Below are 16,327 nucleotides of genomic sequence, written 5' to 3' on the forward strand. Positions count from 1 at the left end.
GGTCAGTGGGCAGGTGAGGGAGATACTATAATTGGTCTCCTGACTTACAGTTCCTCTTCCCTTCATAATTACCCTTGTTTTTGTTTAGATACCTATACCACTCCTACGTAGCACATGTACTTTGGGAGAAGCCAACTCCATCCCTAGTTCTAGCAGTCAGGCATATGTTCAGGCCTAAGTGAACCATAATCTTACTCACAGCTTTAAATTAATGGCCACATCAACCCCAAAACTTCCATATTACCTTCAAATTTCCCTTTTATTATTTAAGTAAATTTGCACAGGATTTTTTTTTGCCTTGTACAACTGGAAACATCTTAATATATCAGAGATGTAAAGACTCCTGATTTATAACAGAAACTTGAAAATACTCAAAAGATGAAGCCCAACTAAAGGCTAAATCCATATTCTTAATAGAAGTCATTGTTATGTGCACTTACTCTGAGGTTACAACTATTCTTGAGCCAAGTTACAAGAGTATGAATGCTTAATGTACAACTTTAGAAGAAATGATAATGTAAAAATAGCTATAATTGGGTGAACATACATTCTAGTTTGTTCAGGGCAGTCAAAATTTACTTTTGTTGTCCTGGCATAATGATTAACAGTACCCAATCACTCTCAAGTATCCCAGTTTATACGGTCACTCTGTCTCTAAAGCACGTTTTTGGATTTGAATATTACTATCTTTAGAAAAATAACACTAACCCATGGAAATTCCTAGAAGCCTCTAAAACTTATTAAGAGGATTCAATCTTTAAGCCCTGTGTCTGGCTTAAGAAAGAGGTGACAAGGAAAATGTCTATGTCTACAAAGAATCAATAGCTATGTGTCATTTTTACTGTAAACACATCACCGTCATTTCCTATCTACTGAACTGCTGCTATGTGGACAGATGCTCAGTCACGGGGATCCTCATTTATAGGAAAAATAACACAGTGCTTATGAAGACATAGCAGGGAGCAAGATTTGAAAGCACTGGTACATTGTACATTAAATAGGTATTTCTGCTGTCATCTGCCACCACATCTAAATTACCTCTGTAGTCCAAACTCATTTGAGTTTTACTTTCTTTTTTAGTCCTCTATTAAACTGGATTAGTACCAAAACAGTCTATTAATGACCAAACCTGATCAGAAGGGAGTTGGCAACTGGATCTAAAGCTCCCCAGGACAGGAGCTAGATGGAGTCAAGAAAGGATGAGAAGTACCTGGTACTGAACAAGAGGCTCTGCTTAGGGCATCCATGGCCCTTCTTAGCACCTTAAACAATACCTTTCATCTGTACCTTTGTGTTCTTCAACAGAAAATTCTACCATAGAAGTCATAAAAGCTTGGGAAAATAGCTAAAGCTTGTTATTGCTTTAGTACTGTTTTTAAAAACACATCTGTGTTCATTTGGCTTTATGATGCTGTGACTTTTGTCTAAACACACACATTGATTATATTAAACAAAGTTCAGGTGTGAGGCTGACATCCTCATTCCCCAAAACATCCATGCACTTTCAACGTCTTTCAGCACAGATGAGGTAGGGCTGGGGCTGCAATGTCATGCCTAACCTTGGCTTCAGATTTGGAACTAGTTCATGTGGAAAATGCAAATGAAACCGCTGAAGCAGTGCTGTAAAAAACAAGAACATTTCCATCCGAGCCAGCTGTTCTCCAATACAATGTCTTCTCCCTAGACAGAAAAAGCAAATATAAGAATTTTTAAAAGCTCACAATATTTACCAAAATTAATGTCTAATGTTTGGGTGACATTCAGAAAATTCAGAATTTAGAGAAAGTTAGAGGAACTAATGCTTATTAAAGGATTCTCTTAAATCCCAAAGAATAGAAATTGGCACTTCAGCTCCCAGAACCTATTCCTTTACCTTTTGTCAAATCATGGACTTCTGTATAATTTTAGTCCCATTTTCCACTTCCCCTGCACACTGCAACAGAGCCTAAGATATGCCATGAAAGATCTAATTTGAGGTGTGGCATTTTGTTCTGTAGATCCAAGACTAAGTGTGTATTTAGTTTTGACAGACTAAATGTGTATTCTTCCCCAGTGAAGAGGAACAGATTCTAGTCCACCTTCCATGGGTCTTGTGATCTGTCTACTTTTTTACAGCAGAAGCAATATTTTCCTAGTTGGAGATGAGTACAATAAACTGGAAGCCAAGAAAACTAGAATCTAGTTTTACTTCGAATTACCATGCCTTTCCCATTTTTGGATCTCAGTTTCTCAGGCTACCAGTAACTGACTTCTAGTTCTCCTAGTTTTAATTACAAGCCAAATATCCACAAGCAAAAGTGTTTCAGAAGTCAGAGCTTCTCAACTTCTCAACAATGTTTCTCTAGTTAATAAAGACTTATTTTGAGTAAAACAGGTGTTAATTTACCTTGAATTCAACCATTCTCTTCTGTAAAAACTAATGCTGTGTTTTCAGAGTTGGAATATTTAATTCTATAGCAGAATGCTTCAGATTAAGATGCTATACATGATAACTCATTGTTATACTTTATTCTAAAGTTATGCCCCTGTGAAAGTTCTCTTACCCAGGGAAAAAGGAACCAAAGCTTCCTTCTTGGCAAAATATCCACTGCTGTCCAGAAATCGCTCAGGATAGAAGACTTCTGGGTCTCTCCAGTACTTTTCATCAAAGTGCACAGAATAAAGATTTGTAATTACTGTTGTGCCTTTAGGAATAGAATAACTACGTACAACGGCATCTTCAGAGGTTGCATGGAAAATTCCTAATGGAACTATATTACAGAATCTTAAAACTTCATGCAAAACTGCCTCTGTATAAGGCATTTTGCATTTGTCGTCCCAAGAAGGCTTCCCATTAGGGCCCATAATTAAATCAATCTCTTTCTGAACTTGTCCTGTTAGAGAGAAAGTGTTCAAGTTATTATGCAATTCTTAGAATTACATCTAAATTATATCTAAAGTATTCCCTTTGGCATAAAACAAAGAATAACCTATAATAAACCAACAGGATACAGGTACACCCAGATTCAGGTTTTTCACTTTCTAGGAGTTCTATTTAAATATATGCCATATATCTTGTATTAACAGTAGCCAAAGCTCCGGGTAATTCTGTTGTGAAAAACACATTAAAAGTAGTAAGAGTAAAAACTTGATAAACCTAGAACTGGAGTAACATCACTCTCAGCAAGGAAAATAGTGAAGCTGAAACTTGAATTTAAAAAAGCAGGGTTTATATCCCAGCTCTGCCACTTTGGCTCAGACTTTTTCCTCATTTATAAAATAGGTATAATAACACCTATCTCAGAGATTTGTTTTTGTTTTTTTTTTTTAACATGAATTGAGATAACAGATTTGAAAACTCTTTATAACTATTAAATATTTCTCTTCTTGGCTAGTACAGCAGGAGTTCCTAAAGAAAATGCTGTGTACATGGTCTATGACACTAAAACATGTGAGATCCCTACATGTAGGGTAGACCCTGAGATCATCTAGAAAATCCTTACCTTGAATGTTTGGATAAAGGGCCATGAAAAGAATTGCCCACCGTAGCACATTGGTTGTAGTTTCAGTTCCAGCAATGATTAGTTCACCCACTGAGAAAATTAGGTTTTCTTTGGAAAAAGTAGATGATGGGTCATTTTTACCTTTATCCATCTCATCTAAATAAGCATCAACAAAATGCTGAGGTAACTGAGGCTTTCTGTTGACTGAAGCTTTTTCAATAAGTCTGGAGATAAAATCATAGACCACAGCTGCATTTCTAAATAGCTGCTGATGTTTTCCAAAAGGTAAGATGCCAATCCATGGAAAGGCATTATATAGGAAGACCGAGGCGCTGGCAGCTAGTTCCACATTTTCACTAAATAACTCAATCATGTGCTGAAAATCACTGTCTTCATAAGTGAATCGTTCTCCAAAAATGATCAAATTGGTTATGTTTGAAACAGCATTTGTTATTAATTGTTTAAAGTCAAAAGGTCTACCTTTGTATGTTTCAATAACATCAATAAAAAATTTGGTTTCTTCTAAGATTTTAGATTCAAAAGACTTTTGGCCATATCCAAAATAGCGAAAGCTGTTTACGGCTAATCTTCTATGGTCCACCCATCCTCGGCCATATCTGGAATTGAGTAAACCTGAAAGAAAACATATTAAAAATATTGCATAGTTCCTACTTCCCTGTATCCAACAGCTGAAAATACTGTGAAGTAAAAAAAAAAAAAAAAAAAAAGAATGGATGGTTAGTTAGTCTTTCACAAATTATCTTTCTATATTATTGGATGATTGTGTCCTGTTCTCTGCTACTCATTAGACATAGAATGCTATAACATAAGGCTTGTCTACTCCCCATCTGGGAGCTGACAGAAAAGACCTATAATTCTCCCACCAAAAGAACCTGGCCAAACTAGGCCCAGGTGATTTTATTATACTTTTTATTATACTTTCCACTCTTACTATGAGCCTAATTTATAAAAGACAAATGACTGCATGTTCTATGGGCAAAATTTTATCCTGGACTAAGTAAACACCTGAGAAATCATCCTTCTAGGATTAGAAATTTTCTGCTTAAAAGATACTGGATTTTAGAATATAAATTTCTTCCTGTTAAAGGCATATGATACCCAACAAGTTCACTATGGCAGAAGCAAGGTTAGCCTGAATGAGGTGCCAATGTAGTAGAAATTCTTAAGTCAAAAGGAGGACAAACACATAGTTCAAACTTTTCTAGCACTGATATTGCTCACCTTAAAATTTCAGAGTCTCCACAGTGTATGTGCTGTTCTGATATGGCTATTATGGAAATTTTCCCCTTTAAATTATCTACCAAGAAAGAAACCCAGCATCTTCAGTGCATATATTTATATATGTTCTTTATTTGAAATTTCATTCATCGCTAGGACATGGGTGTACCTATGATGAAAAATGTCACATTTTCTTGTGTACATAAAGTACATATAAAATTTACATTCTAACAACTTTTGTGCAACAATTTTTCAATTTGGCACTTATTAAAAAGTTAACCATATGTAATGGGGTCTTTAGTGCTGTGCAGCAATTTTATATTTCCATAATCTATTCCCTTTTCCACACTCCCAGATGACTATTCATTCAACAAATATTCATTTAATGTGTACTTATGGAACACCTACTATGTTCTAGACAGTGTTCTCCAGGAGAGACAAGCAACAAATAAATAAATTATATAGCAAGCAAGGAGATACCTATGTATCAGGGACAACCTCACTGAGAAGGTGACATTTGAGTAAAGACTTGTAGGAGATGAGGGAGTAAGACAAACAAATACCTGGGGAAAGATCACTGCATATGGTATAAACATACAAGAAGGTATAGAGGAGCACTGTTTATAAATCATATAGTGGTCAAGCTGTGTGCCTCGGCATGAAGTTGAGTTCACCCAAAGGGTGACTTTTTCCCATTCACACAGTGGCCTAGTGGTAGCCAAGATTTTTCAGTTCCAAGTTCAGTGCATATGTACCTTAAAATAACACATATAATTTTCTACCTATTTTTCTCTTACTGTTTTTTGCAAATCGTAACTCGAAAGCTTATTTTATCTCTCTTTATTATAAAAAGTATATAAATTTACAGCTCTGAAAAATATATACTTTGTCTCAAATATTACTCAGATCATATCACCTTTCATTTTCATCTTTTCTTTAAAGGTCTTCTATTATAATTGTGGCTTCCTCTGTGGCCTAATTGTTACTTAGAAGAGTATTTAAGAGTCTGGAGATTAGCTTTCTATTTATATTGTTGCTTTTGAGGATCATTATATTCTGGGCTGAGAATGTGGTCTTCAAAATTTGTGCTCTGAATTAATTTATTTGCTTTGTGATCTAATATAGAACATTCACTTTTTTCTTTTCAACTAATATCTTCCTTTTAGCCAATGTAAGCAAGATACTGTTAGATTTATTTTTGAAATTAAGTGTGAAGCTCTCATTAGAGAATTTAAGACACCACTACTGTAAAAATTCTTATACTATTAACTGTTAAAGCCACTGAAAACTGATTTCAACATTCTATTTTAAACTTTCTGTTGCAGTTTTCTTCTCACCAATTTTGTCAACTTTCAGCCTTTTTCCGTTATTGAATATGGAATCATCCAACTTGATCAACATTAAACACAGAGAATGCTAGTCCTTTACAACAACCCCATAACTCTCCATTTACATATCATAGTGATTAGTAATTAAGAAAGGCTGCTTCAGGTTCTGTAAGCTTATAAGTAAAATGATAGTAAAAGTGTCACCAAATATTCAAGACTGGCTTCAAAAAGGCACTTCTGATTCAAAACTGCATGTGTGTGTTTCTAACTTGTTTCACAAAACCTGCAGTTATTAAGTACTAAATCTTTAAAATATTATTTACAATCTTTATTAGAACTGGATTACAATTGAATTAGCATGTACTGGACTAAAATAGGAGTGTAATGCAGCCTGCAAGGTCCTCAAATACCAAGTTCTCTATGTAAGTAAGTAAGTAAATAAATTCTCTTAGTGTAAAAGAATCCTAACTTTATGTACTAAAATAACTTAAAATGAGGAATGTGATTTAAAATAGTTTAATAAATCATTAAATAGGTGAAAATAAACATACCTCCCATTTTTGTCATCTTCATGAATAAAGGAAGGCTTGGTCTATCTGCAAAAATTTCACTTTGATGAACAAGGCATTCCTTTACTACATCATAGCCATTTAGAACCACAGCTGATATGCCACCAAGATCTAAACTGAAAATCTTTGAGAAGAGAAGAATAATGCATTTAAGTGGTAGAATGTATGGAGAAATATAACTACGAAAATCCACATATGCTAAACCCATCTCTCCTAGTATTTGTTTCTTCCCTGAAAATGTAGGCATTTCTTACCCAACTGACAATGTTTAGGGTGCCTTCCTCTAAAAGACATGTCAAACAGTGTGATTTCATAACATCATTCAGTGCCTGAAGTCATAATCTTATAAATGGAAAGAGTACTGGACTCAGGAGGCCTGGGTTCTAGGTTAAGATTTGCCCATAAACAGATATAAGACCCTGGGCAGAATACGTAATAATTTGGGGGCTTCAGTGTTGCCACAGAGAATACTGTCATGTACCACATAATGAAGTTTTAATCAATGATGGACCACATACATAATAGTGGTCCCATAAGATTATAACACCATATTTGTACTGTACCTTTCCTATGCTTAGATTACATGAATACAATTGTGTTACAACTGCTTAGCATATTCAGTACAGTAACAATGTACAAGTTTGTAGCCCAGGAGCCATAGGCTATACCATCTAGCCTAGCTATGTAGTAGGCTATACCACCTAGGTTTGTGTAAGTACACTCTATGATGTTTGCACATGATGAAATCGCCTAACAATGCACTTCTCAGAATGTATCCCCGTTGTTAAATGACACATCTTCAAGTCTCTTCCTCTCCCCCACAAACTAGCTTTACCCGTAATTTTTCACTATCTCAGGTACTGACCAGTCCATCTGTCCTTCAAGTTATTCAGGCCCAAAATCTTGCCGTTGCCATGTTGACTCAATATTTTTTCCAAATCCCACATCCACCTGATCAGCAGTCATGTTATTTATAATTTTAGAATATAAACAGAATCTGACAATTTCTTATCACCTCTATCACTGTCACTCTGATCCAAACCACCTGCATTTCTCCCTTATGTTATCACAATAGTCTCCTAAAAGGCCTCCTTAAATTCATCCTTGTCTCTTTATAGATAATTCTCAACATGGCACACTCCTGCTTCATGGTCTTTTTACTTGTTCTTCTCTTGGTCTGGAATGTTCTTCCTCTCGATATTCTTATAGCTTGTTCCTTCATTTCCTTTAAGTCTTTGTTCAGAAGCTGTCTTTGCAATGAGGGCTGCTCCGCCTAAGCAATTTAAAATTTGACCTTCAAGCATCCTCCATATCCCTTACCCTAATTTGGTTTACTTCATACTCTACACTCTTCCAACATACTTTATAATGTACTTATCATTTTTATATTGTCTGTCTTCCCTGCACTAGAATGTAAACTACATGAGAGCAAGGATCTCTGTTTTGTTAACTGCTATATCTCTAGTACCTAGGACAGTACACAGCATAGGATCACAACCAATAAATATATGCTAAAATTACTGAATAGTCATGGAGACATACATGTAAGCATTTTATTACAACATCATGGCCAGAGTTAATAACAGATGAATGTGCAAAGTGCTGTTCATGAAATCTATGGAGTGACTAGCACACTCTGAACCTTTGCTTGGTCTGCTTTCTCCTTTGGAATATTTCCCTTGACTGCCACACTATCCAAACCATACCAAGCCGTTAGGGACCATCTTCCATGAAGCCTTCCTAGGTGTGCTCCCTCTTTCTCTCTCTGCTTTGAACCACCACAGCACATGCTTAGAAGCTCCCATGGCACTTATTTAACACTACTTTGAACCAGAAACATACATATTCTTTTCTTCTACCTCTTTGCTAAATTATAAACTCCTTAGAAGCAGTGATTTCTTCTTTTTCATCTTTGAATCCTCCATAGAATCTCATTCAGTGGCTTGCATAAAGTTCTCAATAAATTCTTGTTGTACAAATAAATCAGTAAGTTGTAAATTCTACTTGCCTTGAAGTAAAGAAATTATTTTATTGTCCTTAAGTGCATTACCTAAAAAGAATCTGAGAAAGTTACTTGCATTGGCTTTGCTAGCTAGGGAATGCTTCCCCAAATCTAGATTAAGATTAAAGTCACTGCAGAAGCTTAAACATTCAGAGTGAATCTCCAAGGAAATGGTAATTTTGGGTGTGAAACACTTTCTACTTAAGATTGCCTTTAAGGGCTGGCCTGGTGGCGCGCTGGAGAGTGCGCCGCTTGGGAGCGCGGCGGCGCTCCTGCTCAGGGTTTGGATCCCATGTGGAGTCTGGTTCCCGCTCACTGGCTGAGCGCGGTGCGGGCGCAACACCGAGGGTTGCGATCCCGTTGCTGGTCCCCGGTGCGGGCGTGACACCAAGGGTTGCGATCCCGTTACCTGTGAAACACTTTCTACTTAAGATTGCCTTTAAGGGCCGGCCTGGTGGCGCGCTGGAGAGTGCGCCGCTTGGGAGCGCGGCGGCGCTCCTGCTCAGGGTTTGGATCCCATGTGGAGTCTGGTTCCCGCTCACTGGCTGAGCGCGGTGCGGGCGCAACACCGAGGGTTGCGATCCCGTTGCTGGTCCCCGGTGCGGGCGCGACACCGAGGGTTGCGATCCCGTTACCGGTCAGTAAAAAAGACAAAAAAAAAGGGAAAAAAAAAAAAAAGATTGCCTTTAAGATGAATGTGTAAGTCATGAGGATTGGCTGTCTTTCAGCAATTATAAAGGAGGGACAGTGATGTCATTAAGATGGTGGAATAAACAATTCCCAGTGTTGCTCCTACCCACGCGTGACCAATTTACTACTATTAAAAAGTAAAAACTACCAATATGGGACAGCTGGAGCTGAAGGAAGAAGAGGAGAAACCTGTGGAGTTCATGAAGGGGCAAGAAGCCACAGCAAGAGGGTGTAGAAATGGTGCCTATTGTTCTGAGCCCTGGCCGCTTCTGAGCCATCCTGGTAGGGCATGGGGGTGGCTGCTGCACATGGACCAAAGCTGGAAAAAGCTGCAGTGACACCCTTCACGTAAACCTGCTTGGAGCCTGCAGGGGAGAGGAGGGCTTTGGAGCACACCATAACAGCCCACAAGCCATAAAGACAACTGGCAGGATTCCCCTGGGCTCGCATAGGAGCAAGCAACTGCAGCTGACTGGCATAAGGAGCTGCCCAGAGGCTGGTGAGTTATCATGAGGGACACATACATGGCCTATACCATGGGAAACACTTGGAGTGCAGGAGAAAGGTTGGCCCTCCAGAGGAACACTGGGAGCAGGGAGGGCAGCTGGTCTCAGTGGAAATTGGTCAGGGCGATAGAACTGCAGCAGGCACCATCTGCAGGAAACTCAGTACCAGGCTGGAATTTCCACACAGCCCAGATCCAGAAGTGATTAATGATCCCACAAAAAGACTTCCCCACAGAATCAGCAGCAAAGCAGCAGTTTAGCTCAAGTACAGAGCTCAAGGTCTTACCTCCACAGGAAGTTCTTCCAAGTCATGAACTAACCACAGGACAGCACACTAGTTCCTATGCACAGTCTAAATGGCAGTGATAGTTATTAATCCACCACAGAAGAGAAAAAAAAAAAAAACCCAAAACCCATAAACTAGAGACAAAGCTCTGATAACCACCTATAAAACCTAGAAGAGGTGGCAGTCTCCTCAAATGCCCAGGCATCAATGTAAAGACACAAAGATTGAGGAAGAACAGAGAAATATATCACCAGCAAATGAAACAAAGTACCAGGAACAGATGCAGAGGAACAGCAGATCTATGAAATGTCTGACTGAGAATTCAGAATAACCATCTTAAGGATGTTCAGGGAGTCACGAGAAAATACAGAGAGAAAATTAAATGTATTTGAAAAAAAATTCAGGAGGAGAATGAGAAATTTGATAAAGAAATAGGATCAATTTAAAAAACCAAATAGAAATTCTAGAAATAAAGAATACGTTATCTCAATCGAAAAACTTGACAGAAAGCTCCAACAGTAGACTTAATCAAACAAAGGAAAGAATCAGTGAGCTCACAGATAAAACACATGAAATTATCCAGAGGAGCAAAACCAAAAAAAGAATAGAAAAAATGAAACAGAAATACAACAAATATGGGACTCCCTCCCTCAAGCGAAATAACCTCTGCAAAATTGTCATACCTGAAGGAGAAGAAAAAGGAAAAGACCTAGAAAGCATATTCAAGGAAATAATGACTGGAAATTTCCCAAGTATGAAGAAAGGTGACAGCATCCAGATTCAGGAAGCTCAAGGTCACCAACAAAATTCAATTCAAAGAGGAATACCCCAAGACACATCATAATCAAATTATCAAAAACGAAAGACAGAGAGAACACAGAAAGCAGCAAGAGAAAAAAACAAAACAAAACATAACATTCAAAGGAGCCTCACTATGTCTCTCAGTGGATTTCTCAATAGAAACCCTACAAGACAGAAGAGAATGGGATGATATATTCAAAGTGTTGAAGGAAAAAGACTGTCAGCAAAGAATTCTGTATCTGGCAAAACTAACCTTCAAATATTAAGGAGAAATGAAGTGTTCCCCAGATGAACAAAAGCTAAGGGAATTCACCAACACTAGGCTTGTCTTTCAAGAAATGCTGAAGGGAGTTTTTCAATCTGAAAGAAAACAACACTAAAGAGTAGCATGAAAACATTTGAAGGTACACAACTCATTAGTAAAGTAAATATACAGACAACCTCAGAATACTCCAATGCTGTAAGGGTGTTGAATAAACAACTTATATCCTTAGTATAAAGACTGAAGGATAAACCTAACAAGACAATAACATATACCATACACAGACAGGCAATATTAAAAGATGTAGCTTGGAACAACAAAATGTCAAAAAAGGGGAGGTGGGGATGACACCAAAGCATTGAGTTGGCTTTGTTTTTCCTTTTTCCTTAGATGTCAAGGTTGTTATTAGTCTAAAGTAATTTGTTATAACTATAACATGTTTTTTGTAAGCCTCATGGTAACCATAACACAAAAACTTATAAGAGACATACTAAGAATAAATAGCAAGAAATCAAACATAAAGCTAGAGAAAACTACTCAACCACAAAGGAAGACAGTAAGACTGAAAAAAGGAAAAAGTATCCACAAAACAACTGGACAAAAATAGCAAAATGGCAGTAATGAGTCTCTATATATCAATAATAACCCTAAAGATAAACGGATTAAATGCCTAATTAAATGACACAGTTTGGCTGAATGGATTATAAAATAAGAACCAACAATATGTTGCCTATAAGAAAATCACTATCTATACCCAGTTCAGCAATGACCGGGCCACTGCTGGAAACCCCCTGGTCTCCCATGCAGGAATGAGGGGGATGCCACAGGCCTCAGTTCTGCCCCTCCTCCTTTCTCCTTCTCCCAACCTATTTCCTCTCCCTTTCCCCCCGAGCTGCTCCACAACATCATAGAATGTAAAAAAAAAATAATATTAATAAATAAATAAACTTTAAAAGAAGGAAAAAGATATTTCATACAAATGGAAACAAAAAAGAGCAGGAGTAGCTATACATACATCAGATAAATTGACTTCAAGTCAAGGAAAGCAAAAAAAAGATAAAGAAGGCCATTTATATATCGATAAAGGGATCAATTCAAGAAGAGAATATAAAAATTCTAAATATATATATACCTATTTAAACAAAGCAAATACTATTGAACCTAATGAGTGAGATAGACTATAACACAGTAATAGCTGGGGACTTTAATACTCCACTTTCAGCAAAGGACAGATCATCCAGACTGAAAATTAACCAGGAAACATCAGAATTAATTTCTACTGTAGGGCAACTTGACCTAACAAACATTTATAGAACATTTCATCCAACAGCTGAAGAATACACATTCTTCTCAGCAGCACATGGAACATTCTCTAGAACAGACCATATGTTAGGACACAAAAGAAGTTTCAACAAATTTTTAAAAAATCAAAATCATATCAACTACGTTATCTGACCACAATGGAATAAAACTAGAAATTAACAATAAAAGGGACACTAGAAACTGTACAAATATATGGAAATTAAACAATATGCTTCTAAACAACAAATGGGTCAAAGAAGAAATCAAAAGGAAATTAAAAAATTCCTAGAGACAGATGAAAGTGGAAATACAACATAGCAGAACCTATGGGATATAGCAAAAGCAGTTCTAGGAGGGAAGTTCACAGCAAGAAATTCCTACATCAAAAAAGAAGAAAGACTAAATAAACAACCTAAAAGTACACCTCATGGAACTGTAAAAACAAGAACAAATCAAACCCAAAATCAATAGAAGGAGAGAAATAACAAAGATCAGAGCAGAAATAAGTGAATTAGGGATTAAAAAAAGATACAAAAGACCGATGAAACAAAGAGTTGATTTTTTGAAAAGTTAAACAAACTCAATAAAGCTTTAGCTAGACTAACAAAGTAAAAAAGAGAGAATACTCAAATAAATAAAATCAGAAATGAAAAAGGCAACATTACAACTGGAAAACCTAGAAGAAATGGATAAATTCCTGGACATATACAACTTATCAAAGTTGAATCATGAAGAACTAGAAAACCTAAACAGATCAATAATGAGTAATTAGATTGAAGCAGTTATAAAGTCTTATAACAAGAAAACCCCAGGACCAGCTGGCTTCATTACTGAATTCTACCAAACATTCAAAGAACTAATACCAATTTTTCCCAAATTCTTCCAAAAATTAAAGAGGAGAGAATTCTTCCAAACTCATTCTATGAGGCCAGCATTACCCTCATACCAAAACCGGAAAAAGACACACCAAAAAAAAGAAAACTACAGACCAATACCCCTAATAAACACAGATAAAAGATCCTCAACAAAATACTAGCAAAGAGAATCCAACAACACATTAAAAAAATCATACACCATTATCAAGTGGGATTTATCCCAGGGATGTAAGGATGGTTCAACATATGCAAATCTATAAACGTGATACATCATATCAACAGAATGAAGAAAAAAACCCATATGATCATTTCATTAGATGCAGAAAAAGCATTTGATAAAATCCAACACTCCTTCATGATAAAAACACTGAACACATTATGTATAGAAGGAATGTACGTCAACACGATAAAGGCTATATATGACAAACCCACAGCTAATATCATACTGAACGGATAAAAATTGGAGGCTTTCCCTCAAGACAAGGATGCCCACTTTCCACACTCATTCAACATATTCAACATAGTAGTAGACGTTCTAGCCAATTCAATAATGCAAGAGAAAGCAATAAACAGCATTCAAATTTTAAAGGAAGAAGTCAAAGTATCCCTATTTGCAGATGACATGACCATATACATACATAGAAAACCCTAAAGATACCGCCCCAAAATTACTGGAACTAACACATGAATTCAGTATAGTGGTAGAGAAGTCAAAGTATCCCTATTTGCAGATGACATGACCATATACATACATAGGAAACCCTAAAGATACCGCCCCAAAATTACTGGAACTAACACATGAATTCAGTATAGTGGTAGGATACAAAATCAACACATGAAGACCAGTAGACTTCATATATGCCAATAACTCAATAGCCAAAGTAGAAATCAAGAAAGTAAACACATTCACAACAGCTACCAAAAAAATGAAATACCTAGGAGTAAATTTAATCAAGGAGGTGAAAGATCTCTACAATGAAAACTATAAAACATTGGTGAAAATAACTGAAGAGAACAAAAATAAATGGGAAGATATCTCATGTTCATGGGTCAGAAGAATTAACATCATCAAAATGTCCATATTACCCAAAGCAATACATACATTCAACACAATCCCTATCAAAATACCAATGACATTCACAGAAATGGAAAAAATGATCTTAAAATTTGTATGGAACCACAAAAGACCCTGTATAGCTAAAGAAACCTTGAACAAAAAGAACAAAGTTGGAGGCATCACACGCCCTGACTTCAAAATATACTGTAAAGCTATAATAACCAAAACAGAATGGTATTGGCATAAAAACTGACAAACTGACCAACGGAATAGGATAAAGAGCCCTGAAATTAAACCACACGTTTACAATCAACTGATTTTCGACAAAGGTGTCAAAAATATACAATGAGGAAAGGACAGTCTCTTCAATAAATGGTATAGTCTTTTAACAACTTATATGAACTTTGAGACTGTCAGAATTGGGAAATATCTCCAAGATAATGGGAGTCCTTTGGGGGTGTTTCGCCACTAGGATAAAGATCAAATGCTGCTGTAGCTTAAAGAGTTATCAATATACGTCTAAGGCAGAGTCAGGCAAACAATGGCTACTCTTGAGTGAATGTGTCTTTTTCATTTTTGCTCCTTTCTGTTTTTCCTCTGCCCCCTTTGCAGCTAATAGCACAGTTTAACCATTTCTGGGCTGCGGTGTCTCCTCTGTAAAATGGGGGAAACCAGAGTACCTACCTCATCGGGTGGTCGTGTGTTTTAAATGAGTGATCAGTTGCCAGTGAGAACGTCACCACTGGCGCATACTAAGTATCTGCTATGAGGATGTTCCGGGCCAGTGAGAACGATATTGCCCACTGCGCTGTAGGACTCGCGCCCCTGTTTCTAGTCATTAATTCATTCACACTGTCGCAATCATCTACCAGAGCCTACTTGTCGCCCAGGGGAGTTCACCTGCGTTCTCCTTCAGTCCTCACAGCACATGCCTATACCAGTTCGTCAACTGCAAACATCGGAAGAACCTGTTATTAACTGTTAACTTGGTCCTGGCACTCACAGCGCCTCGCTTTTCCCACAGGCCGAGGGCTGGAATCTAACCTACACGGGGTCCTGCATCTCCACAGACCTGAGACGGTGCGACCCGGGTCCGGATCCCCTGCTGAGCGCCGGACGCGACGGCGCAGGCGCGGGAGCTCGAGCTCGCTCCGCGCCCGCCCCTCGGCGGCGGGAAAATCTGGCCAGGATCGCCTCAGGCGTCGGCCGGAAGTGGGGCACCCGGCTGGGGCGGGGCTGCCCCGGCAGGGGGTACTGCGTCCAGGACTTCTCCCTCCGGAAGCGGGCTTCCCTCAAAGGGGAACGTTTGGGGCACGCCGCGAGGAAAGTCCGGGCCAGCCCCGAGGACAGGACGGCGGCCCTCCCTGCCCGCGGCCCGTCGGAGCTGTACCTCGCCGTACACCCGGCTCTGCTTTGTCATGTAGACGTGGGGAAGCTCAGCTGAGGCGGCTAGGGAGTAGATGTTGCCGATAAATGGCAGCCCCGGCGGCCCCGGGGGGAAGCCCATCGGCCGCCTCTGCTTCAGTAGCTGGCGGACCCCCAGAGCGAAGAGCAGCAGGAAGAACGCACCGCCGAGCGCTGCCGCGCATGCCTCAGCTTCCCGAAGTTCCCACATCGGCCCGGGCTGGGGCTGCGAACCCCACCGCCGCCCTGCGACCCGGGCGCTCCCTCCAGCCTTGCCGCACTCCCATTGGCCCGATACCCTGAGGTCCTGCCCTAGATCCATGGCCATTGGCTGTCTGAGTGCAGGGCTCTCGGGCCCCTGGGGATAGTAACCCCTTGGCTTTATCCAGCTGAGTCTTCCTGGCGCCGCTGTGGATCTGTTGCAGCACTAGGCGAGCACCAACCTGGCAGGGCACTGAGCCTGGTCTCCAAGGTGTGGACACCAGGGACGTGTCGGGACAGCCCGCTCTCTGGGCTTGGTGGAT

At 38.8% G+C, this 16,327-nt stretch overlaps 1 protein-coding gene across 1 annotated transcript; it reads right to left on the minus strand.

Annotated features, from left to right (window-relative positions):
- Positions 1-243: 243 nt before the first annotated feature.
- LOC103603085 (vitamin D 25-hydroxylase) lies at positions 244-16,055 on the minus strand. Its single transcript, XM_008587563.1, has 5 exons — positions 15,790-16,055; positions 6,601-6,742; positions 3,483-4,115; positions 2,544-2,873; positions 244-1,680 (listed from the first exon to the last, which is right to left on the minus strand). The coding sequence occupies exons 1-5, from the start codon at positions 16,012-16,014 to the stop codon at positions 1,505-1,507; spliced, it is 1,506 nt and encodes a 501-aa protein (XP_008585785.1). The 5' UTR covers positions 16,015-16,055; the 3' UTR covers positions 244-1,504.
- Between the last annotated feature and the right edge of the window lie 272 nt (positions 16,056-16,327).

The sequence above is a fragment of the Galeopterus variegatus genome, unplaced genomic scaffold (assembly GCF_000696425.1).
Source record: "Galeopterus variegatus unplaced genomic scaffold, G_variegatus-3.0.2 Scaffold4436, whole genome shotgun sequence".
Lineage (NCBI taxonomy): Eukaryota > Metazoa > Chordata > Mammalia > Dermoptera > Cynocephalidae > Galeopterus > Galeopterus variegatus.

Coding starts and splice junctions, on each gene's coding strand:
- LOC103603085 (XM_008587563.1), bottom strand. CDS start 16,014: ATGTGGGAACTTCGGGAAGCTGAGGCATGCGCGGCAGCGCTCGGCGGT. Junction 4,116..6,600: donor GAAGATGACAAAAATGGGAG/GTATGTTTATTT, acceptor GTTTTCTTTCAG/GTTTACTCAATTCCAGATAT. Junction 1,681..2,543: donor TTTGGTTCCTTTTTCCCTGG/GTAAGAGAACTT, acceptor TTTTCTGTCTAG/GGAGAAGACATTGTATTGGA.